At 35.5% G+C, this 10274-nt stretch overlaps 1 protein-coding gene across 8 annotated transcripts in view; it reads left to right on the forward strand.

Annotated features, from left to right (window-relative positions):
* The window catches only part of PIKFYVE (phosphoinositide kinase, FYVE-type zinc finger containing), an 87739-nt gene extending 79682 nt beyond the window's left edge, over positions 1-8057 (forward strand). For all 8 annotated transcript variants that reach the window (XM_040984569.1, XM_040984574.1, XM_040984571.1 and 5 more), the window contains 4 exons: positions 73-201; positions 1708-1969; positions 2699-2773; positions 3304-8057. In XM_040984569.1, coding sequence (XP_040840503.1) covers positions 73-201; positions 1708-1969; positions 2699-2773; positions 3304-3419 — 582 coding nt within the window. In that variant the 3' untranslated portion in view covers positions 3420-8057. The remainder of the gene's footprint in view (positions 1-72; positions 202-1707; positions 1970-2698; positions 2774-3303) is intronic.
* Positions 8058-10274: the final 2217 nt, after the last annotated feature.

Raw genomic sequence — 10274 nt, forward strand, 5'->3', positions numbered from 1 at the left:
AACCTATATATCAATATTAAATTATAAATAAACCTTTTTGATAAGAATTTACTTTTATCTTCTCTTGATTAGAGACCTACTGCATTGGCCAAAATTCTTGGAGTATACAGAATTGGTTATAAAAATTCTCAGAACAACACGGAGAAGAAGTTAGATCTTCTTGTCATGGAAAATCTTTTCTATGGGAGAAAGATGGCTCAGGTAAGGGTATTTGACTGTGTAGTATTTTGCCCCTGGAAACTTTTGAATTTATGACATTTGCGTATAATGAATCAATATATATATTTTTGTGGTTACTAGGCCAAATATTTTTAACTTGTTGGACCTTAGAGATTAGGGAATTATTCTTGTGGATTGCTGCTATCATTGAACATATCCAGGATTCTAGAATCACAGGATCAGTTATCAAATACACTTCTATGACCTCAGTTTTAAAAATAAGCTAGCTGAAGCCTGGAGAACCTAAGTACTTCAGGAAAATCACTCAGCTATTCCTGCAACTCGAGTTGGGGTAAGATTTTAGAACAGTGGCATTATTAAAAAAAAATTTTTTTTAAAGATTATGTATTTAAAAAAATTTTTTTTAATTTATTTTATTTTTTTTATTACGTATTTTTTATTTTTAAGATTATGTATTCTTTTTAAGATTATGCATTTTACTTGAAAGAGAGAAAGAGGGGGGATTTGGCAGAGAGAGTTCTTCCATCTGCTGGTTCACTCCCCAAATAGTCACAGTTTGCCAGAGCTGGGCTGATTTGATTCAAAGGTAGGAGCCAGAATCTTCTGGGTCTCTCATGTGGGTACAGAGCCCAAGGCCCTGGGCCATCCTTTGCTGATTTCCAGTCAGTAAGCAGGAGCTGGGCCCATGTGGGATGCTGGTGCTGCAGGTGGAGCACTAGCATGCTACTCCACTGTGCTGGTCCCTAGAACGGTGCTGTTTAAAGTGTTGGTTATTGAACTTTTTGCAGTCTGTGGCAAGGTGAAGAAGTCTTTCAATATGCTACTTTTACTTTCTTCATTTAGAACTTCCTGCTTTCAGAAAATGTTAACTGAACAGTATGCCTCATGATATACTTTATATGCAGCATCATATAACATATTAGAGCCAGGAATAACTGATGCGCGGTGGTTTATGGAATTCATTCTAGGTTCTACTCTCCTTTGTACTCAAGTACTCATCCTTGATTACATTGTTATTCCTACCACCCAGATTTTCCTAGAATTATGCTGTTGTTTTTACATTACCTGGAATAATCGGCAGTTTTTCTTTTGAGACTTGACGTTTTCTAAGACAATTTGCTTCTCTTTGGTCCAGTAATGTGTTTCATAGTTACTTGATAATGTGTCTAAAAGTTGACCACTGTGTCTGTCTTATTTCACAATACAGTTGTACTTTGCATCTCTTGGTAAAATTGCTGTTATATGATCAAATGATTATTTCAGAATTACATGTTCTGATTGACTTGGCCAGTGTATTTCTGAATTGTTTCAGCCACTGAGTACTCGGACATTAATTTCCTGATACATTCATATCACCATGTATTCAATGACTTATTTAAAAAAAAAAAGATTAAATTGTAACTTTAAGATTATAAATGCTTTTAATGGTAGTGACAGCTGGAGTCTGCCTTTTGGATTTAATTATGTTAATTAGCATTCATTACAACTCACACATATATAACAAAGAGTTTTCTTTTGGCTGGCTAGGTTTTTGATTTGAAGGGTTCACTGAGGAATCGAAATGTGAAGACTGACACTGGGAAAGAGAGTTGTGATGTGGTTTTGCTGGATGAAAATCTCTTAAAGATGGTTCGAGACAACCCTCTGTATATTCGTTCTCATTCCAAAGCTGTGCTGAGAACCTCAATCCATAGCGACTCCCATTTCCTCTCTAGCCACCTCATTATAGATTATTCTTTGCTGGTTGGGCGAGATGATACTACCAATGAATTGGTAGTTGGAATTATAGGTAAGTCATCAAGTATATCCTATAATACCTTTCTATTGAAACTAGAGTACAACTTTAAAGGTCCTGTTAGACCTGATTAATAACTTTGAATACTTTGAAATATTTTGATATGAAATTTGAAAAATATTAGTTTTCATTTTAGTTCCTTCTATTAATTTTTCCTATCTTCATTATCTTTCTATTTTCATTATCTTTACCCAAAATTTGTGAATTCACAAAGTTATTTATAGAGTGGTGGCATAGTGGCTAAAGTCCACGCCTTGAACGTGCTGAGATCCCATATGCACACTGGTTCTAATGCTGGCAGCTCCTCTTCCCATCTAGCTCCCTGCTTGTGGCCTGGTAAAGCAGTCAAGGATGGCCCAAAGCCTTGAGACCCTGCACCCGTACGGGAGACCCAGAAGATGCTCTGGGCTCCTGGCTTCGGATCGGTGTAGCGCTGGCCGTTGTGGTCACTTGGGGAGTGAATCATAGGATGGAAGATCTTCCCCCCCCCCTGTGTATTTGACTTTGCAATAAAAATAAATAAATCTTTGAAAAAAAAAGTTATTTATAAATAAGGCCCTGTATCATGGTTGTAGGATCAAGTGAACTAAACAGGTAACTCCTAACACATGACGCTGTCAGCATTCAGTGAAAGTTTCACAGATTCAATGATCATTGCTGTTGTCATTTACTTATATTTATCTATATAGCTTTCTAACGATTTCCCCTCCTATCCTTTCTTAGATTATATTCGAACATTTACATGGGACAAAAAGCTTGAAATGGTTGTAAAATCAACAGGAATTTTGGGAGGACAAGGTAACAAGACATTTCAGTTTGTTTAAAATTTAAACTTTTCTCAAACATACCATTGTTAAAGTTTAAAAGTAAGTTAAGTTAAGTGTGGTTATTTTTTACTTCATCATCATTTCCAAATGACCAAATAATAGGAGAGTTGTGTAGATGAGGAAGTACTTTAATTTTGTGTTAAAGGACCAGAACTTTTTAAATAAAAGAGAAGGGAAAAAAAATCCAGAGCTTTTGATGAAGAGGTTATCTTTAATTAACACTTGGAATTCTCTAATTCTGTAAGCACCGCTAGTCTCATTTATACTTTAAGATTGCTCTCATATCTAGGCAAGAATTGCTAGTCTTTTAAAACTAAAACTTGTATTGGGAGAAGCCTTGTCCCCTGGCATGTGGTCCAGAGGATAACCTGACTTGTTCACGGAAACTGCACAGGTGCATGTGTCTTTAATTGCGGAGTTTCTGAAAAGAACAGGTAGCTGAAGTCTATTGCCTAATCAATTGTTTAACAAGTCTGTTTGCTCCTCCTTTCATAATTATAGGTAAAATGCCAACTGTAGTCTCTCCAGAGCTGTATAGAACTCGGTTTTGTGAAGCAATGGACAAATATTTCTTGATGGTTCCAGACCACTGGACTGGCTTGGATCTGAATTGCTGAAATCAAGCACATAATTTGAAATGAACTATAGAAGATATGGGACAAGGATCAAAAATAAGCTACACATTATATTTTACCATCACATTCCCCACTGTGTGTAAAGCCTTCCAGATGGTCCACAACTGAAGGGTAAAACCTCCATGGACTTAGACTGAAAGTTGCTGGAACACAGGAACATTCAGTGGACCACGGTCAGAGACGACTAGATAAACTTCTGATGTCATGTTTGCTGACACTGTCTTGGCATCGCATTTGACATGTTCTTTACTTAGAAAACATTTGTAGAGCTGCTGAAATGTGCTTTATTTTTAAATGTTGTATTTAGTGTTGCTTATCAATCTCTGAGACCTTTAGAAAAATTCTGGTTTATTCCGTTAATTATCAGTTAAGCAAGTTGGCACTTGCTATTTTGTTGAAAAATTGACTTACAGTGGGACTTCTGTAGTTCTGTCGTATTCTGTGTCTTCTCTGTTTGCTTTGTTTACGAGTTTGTTTTTAAAATTCTACCTTCTCTGTGACAAGAGGATACAGAGGGTAAGCCTTTTTGTGGAGCTACTTTTACTGCTTGCTTAAAATATCTGTGTAATTAGTGTTAACTGTACATATATCTACGTACACGCATTCAGATTCTTCTCCACACTGTCCTTCCCAGTTCAGGAAAACATTAATCATTAGTAAATGAGCCTGTAGTCACCAACTCCCTAAAGGAAGAATAATTAATGAAGGATTTTCCTATGAGAAAATAGTCCCAGTCCAAGAAATTGAGTAAGAAGGAAACAGTGATTACTTTTTTAATAGAAGTTGAATGTCTCTTTTAAAATAACCAGCAATTTAAGTAGCATTTATAATACTGAGGTTTCCAATGTGGACATTTTTGTTTTCTAACTTTCTATATACAGGCTAGTTCTGGTATTAGGAAATGTTGAGGATAGTCATTCTTAGTAAAGAACTTCCTGTCAGCATTTTGTTTTAAAATTACCAGAAGTACTGAAATCAGCTTTACAGTATTTCCTTTTTCTATAATAAAGCTAGTTTAGAGATTTTTAAAGTTGTTAAGGGGTGTACTCTTTTCAGATTTTGTGTAAGATGCTATTGCACATTTATTTTCACATAATATGAGAAAGAAATGTGGCTATATTAAGTTACACAAAGTCTAATAAAAGTACATGAAATAGGAATTTTTTAGAAAGTTTACTTTAAATGATGAAAGCAGTAGCATGGTATTTGGTGCTTATTAAAACATGATTTGTTTGGAACTGGAAACGGTTGACCAAGACTTCGGACTGATTTCATGAGAAGCTTGCCTCTCACTGCTCTTGTTTTAATCATATGTATGTGCCTTTTGTTTAATCATATGTATGTGCCTTTTGTTTTGACATGAAAGACTTGTAAAGGAGTTACACAGAATGAGAGCTATGTGGGTCATTATTAACATCTTTGTGTCCAGGAAGACTTGTCTGATTTGAAATGCCAACACTGTTTCATCTCTTGATTTTCTTTCTAGTTAGGATTACTTATCATATCCATTTCTGTGACCCCGTTGTGTGGAATACTTCCACCTATCTATAATCACATTGATTCCTCATTTTGGTTTCAGTAACATGTACACAGCTGGAATACTCTTTGGAAATATCTCCTGACAATGATATGGCATGTTAATTTGGGGGCCTTTTTTGTCCATAACTTGAAAAACTGTGTTTTTAAATACTGCTACCTCTTAGGTAATTGAGTGGTTCAAAAAATTCCAATGAAGCAAAAGTTGCTATTTTGTAATAGTGACTTTTCATTTTAAATTGATGTCTGGCTATATTAGTGAAAGAGAAGTATAGAATTTAATTTTTTTGAGGGGTGAAACTGTATGCCTGGCAGCTTGCTGCTTGTGTTTAGGACACTACTGTGTCTATGTGGCATTTCAAGTACTGTGCTATTCAGTGTTAAGTCATTAATGCTGAGAAGTTAGAAATGAGGAAAAAATCTTACTCTTTTTTTTTCTTAAAATACAACATGAATGCTGAGGATAATTGATAACCAGTATGAAAAAATTGTCAACATAATGTTTTGTTTGAAAATCTTGTTCATACATGTTGAAACTTTGTAATTCCATTAGAGCTTAGTAAAAAAAGATTCACTTTTTTCTTATCCTACTCTAAGAAAAAATATGGAAGAAACTGTTAGAAACCCTTTTATAGCCTATTGAAAATTTTAAATTTATATTCAAAATTTCTTATCAAATAAATGTCTTACCCTGTAATTTTTTTTCCCTTGATTCAGCAGTGAGTGGTTTTCTAACTTTGGCTTTTATTGAGTCTTACAAATAGTAGGGTCATATTGGCATCAGCTTTTATGATGGCTTTATGGCCGTCCGCTTTTTGACAGTGCACCTATAAACAGTGGGCTTGTATAAAACTGTCAAGGAAAGTAACCTACCTATAACAAAATTTACTTAGCTTGAAGAGTCAAAACTGTTGTGAATGAGCCTGATGGTGAAATGATCAGACCGTTCATTAATCCTCAAGTGTTAACATACTTATGCAGTATTCAAACTATGTAGTGCAATGCCTTTTGTTTGTCTTTGTCGCACAGGTGCAGTGCATTTTAGGAAAAATTAAAATTAGAATCATGAGCAGTTTGCTTTGTTTAAGTAATACTGCTATGTCAGTTTTGTAAAGAATGTACATTATGTCTATCAATGGGTTGAATTTTTAGCCCAAGAAAAGACATTGTAAATCATAATAACTTTTAATTTAATATGAAAAACAAAACTAACAATAATGGAAGTACTTAATGTATTATGTTGTATATATTTCTCTACTTTGCTTTCAGCTGTTTTATATGACTGACATGTTATTTAAAAGATAACTGCCTTGACATTTTAGAGACTTGTACTGTAAATAAAGATGACTTAAAATAAACAGGCTGTACTTGCTACATTTGAAATGAACAGTAGAGATGGATCTTGAGGGTTAGTCTGGTCTCTTACATATAGTGTTACTTGTTTATGTTCTTCCTCTTTGTTTTCTGATTGGAGAACTCAAGTGTTTCATTTGAAACCCTGGTTCCTATTGGTCAATAGCAAGCAGGGTGGTATTGGCATTTCCATTCTTCTGTGCTCAGTGAAGTTCATCCCCTTTCACTTGGGAATGGCTGAGTTAATAGATCATCAAAGTAGTCTCAACTAGAACATTCTCTTCTGGCTCAGAGGGAGGACATCTTATGCTGCCTGAACCTGAACTAACTCCAAGCTATGAATGTGAAGCCATGAATTCTGGCTTCTGTCTGCATTCATCTGAGCTAAGTAGAGAATACCTGGGTTGGTGAGGCAGCTCTAGTGTGACTCCAGAATACCTGGCCCGGGCTTTGTAAGGGAAGGAGGAGAGTCACAGACTGGTGAGCGTGATCGGTACCCCTGGCTTACTTTGCTGCCTCTTACTTTTCTCTTGTATAGTGGAAGAAATGGATGTTAGGAAGGAGGCACCATGAGCTAGTTCTCCAGTGCCCACTCACCCATGGTCTCCTGTGTCAAAAATTATCTTTTAAAAACTCTCAGAGCTAATGCTTAAGGAAACTAATGTGGTTTTTTAAATATATATTTTACTGTGGCAAAAATACATTAAGTTTTCTATTTTAATCCTTTAAAAAGTTTTCTTATATTCTTCAGCGAGAAATTTTCCATTGACTAGATCGTTCTCCACATGCCCACGATTGCCAGGGTTGAGCCAGGCTGTATCCGGAAGTCAGAGCAGACCGGATCTCCCACTGGTGGCATGTGCTCAGTTATTTGAACCATCGCTTGCTGTTTCCCTAGGGTGCAGATAAGCAAGATGGGAGAGCTGGAAGGGCACCTTGAAAGCAAATCTGAGTATTCCAAACAAGTGTTTTAACTGGTATGCCAGTCCTAATCATTGTTCAAGTAGTGTTAAATATGAGGGAACTTAATAAAATTCATGGAAAATATGTTATTTAAAAAACCTGTAAGCATAATTTCAAAATTTTTACATTGATATAAACTTAGTTTTTAATGGCATTTTCCCACAAATATTATGAGGTACCTTTGGTATTCATTTTATTACGTAACAGATCTTCAGAACTCTGTCCATTTGTGGAGCAAAACAACTTCTTTCCCATATTCCCAATGTCATTTTTATATCTGTGAATTGGGCTAGTTAAGGTAACTTATGTAAATGGAATAATACAATATTTATGTTTTGATGAGTAGATGATTTGACTTAAGTGTAATTCCCCAAGGAGGTTTTCCTAGCCCATCATATGTAATATGACTGGGTAATGGTTGCCCAGATAACTGACAAAACAGAATTTTGTAGTATGTCAGTGAGGGTGTTTCTAGAAGCAAGAAGCATTTCCTCTATAAACTGAGTTAAAGAAGATCTGTTTCACCAACATAGGTAGCAAGACTAGAACAAAAAGGTTCAGGAAGATTGCATTCTCTTCCTCCCCTCTGAGCTGAGACATCCAAAAATCTCCTGTCCTCAGGCTGCCGAGCTCCCAGTTTTCAGGCTTATGCACACCGGAGTGGCTTCCCTAGTTCAAGCCTTGGGACTCAGACTTGGTAAAATTCATGACACTGGGTTTTGTGGTTCTGCAATTTGAAAACAACACTCAGGAGTCTTGTTTCTTTCGTGATCGTATAACACAATTCTCACAGTAAATGTCTTCCTTTATACCTGTATATCCTATGGAGAGATCACCTTATCTATCTATGATATCTAATCCATGTCAGTTGCTTTGCCTATCCTTAGGAATCCTAATGAGTGTGAGATCATTCACTGTGGTCTCAATTTGCATGTATTTGGTGATATTGAATATCTTTTGGTAAGTTTAATGATTATTTGTAAGCTGTTTCTGGAGAAATGTCTGTTCAGTTTCTTTACTGTTTTTAAAATCAGGTTATAATGAGTTCTTTTGTTGGTTGAATTGTAGATGTTCTGTATGTATTATAATACTAAGGTTTGTCAGATATTTAGTTTGCAGATATTTTCCACTCTGTCGCTAGTTTATTCACTCTGTTGATTGTGACTTTTGATACACAAAATTTTTATGTTTGATGTAGTTCTGTTTGTCTGTTTTTGGTGTCATGTTTTAAGAAATTACCACCTGGCTGTTGCCATGGTGTGGGTAAAACTCTGTGCTGGCATACCTTGTGGGCACCAGTTCAACTCCTGGCTGCCCCTTTTCCCATCCAGCTATCTTCCTGATAGTGTCCAGGAAAGCAGTGCAGTATGACCCAAGTGTTTGGCCATAAGAGCTCTGCAGGAAGCTCCAGGCTCCTAACTCTTAGCTTTTGGCTTTGAAACAGCTCAGCTAAATCAGTAGATGGAAAATTCCATCTCTCCTTCCTTATTTTCTATCATTTTAAAATAATACATCTTTTTTTTTTTAAAAAAAAGGAATGTTAAACAATAAAAAAATCACTGCCAAATCCAATGTCTTTTCCTATTTTATTCTAAAGTCCTGTAGTTTTGGATTTTAAGACTTTAGTCCATTTTGAGTTATTTTGGTAAATGGTAAGAACAAAAGGGTCTAACTTCACTGTGTGTGTGTGTGTATATGAATATATAGTTTTTTGGTGTGTGAAAATCTAGTTTTCCTAATTCCTTGTTAAAGACACATTTCAGTAAGTGGGCTTTCCATTCCATTTGGAGATCGCTTGACAGTATGTGGTTGGGTTTATTTATGCACTCTGTTCTGTTGATTTGTCTTCATGCCAGTAACACGTTGTTGTTTTGGACTACCGTTATTTTGTAATGTATTCCAATTTTATTTATTTATTTATTTTCAAAATTGTTTGACCTTTAAAGTTCTCTTGAGATCCGTATGAATTTAACAGTGATTTTTTTTTCAGTTTCTACAGTAGATGCTTTGGGAATCTGGTAGGGATTGTGTCACAGCCATCAATTGCTTTGGGTATTAGCGATATTTTTTCAAAACTAATTTTTAAAAAAGTTTTTATTTTATGTGAAAAGTAAGAGAAAGATAAATGTTCCATTTGCTAGAGAGATAGAGATATCTTTGATGTCTTTGATCTTCTGGTTCATTCCCCATTCTCCAAAGGGCAACAGTGTTTGGCACTGGGCCAGGCTAAAGCCAGGAGCCAGGAAGTTCAATTGGATCTCTCAGGTAGATACTAGGCCTCCGGCACATGGACTGTTTTCTACTGCTCCCCCAGGATTGTTAGCAAGGAGCTGATGTGGATGTGGAGCAGCCGGGATTCTAGCCAGTGCTAGTATGGGATGACAGTGTTGCAAGTGGTACGGTATCAGCATCAACATCTTCACAATATTAAGTCATGTGATCTCTGAACTTGGGATGTCTTTCTAGTTATTTATACCTTTTTACCATTCTTTCAACAATATTTTATAGTTTTTGTTTTATAAGTTTGTCACCTTCATGGATAATTCCTAAGTATTTAATATATTTTTTTGAAATTACAGTAAATGAAATTATTTTAATTTCCTTCTCAAATTGTTGTTAATGTATAGAATTGCATTTTTTGTGTGTGTTGATTTTTGTATTTGATTACTGAATGCACCAAATCGTTCTAATAATTTCTTTGTGGTATCTTTGGAATTGTCTGCATGAAAAAATCATGCCATCTACAAATAGAATTTTTGCTATTTTTTTCTCCATTTGGAGGACTTACTTCTTTTCTAATTTCTCTGGTTAGTACTTGTAATAACATGTTAAACAGAGCTGGCTGTAACAAGCATTCCTGACTTCTCTCTGATCTAGAGGAAAAGTTCTCAGCTTTTCCACATTGTGTATGATTTCAGCTTTGGCCTTTTCATCAACAGTCTTTATAATGTTGAAGTAATTTCCTTCTGTTTCTATTGAGTATTT

Source organism: Ochotona curzoniae, unplaced genomic scaffold (genome assembly GCF_017591425.1).
Source record: "Ochotona curzoniae isolate NIBS_2020 unplaced genomic scaffold, NIBS_Ocur_1.0 contig_4148, whole genome shotgun sequence".
In the NCBI taxonomy this organism is placed as follows: Eukaryota; Metazoa; Chordata; class Mammalia; order Lagomorpha; family Ochotonidae; genus Ochotona; species Ochotona curzoniae.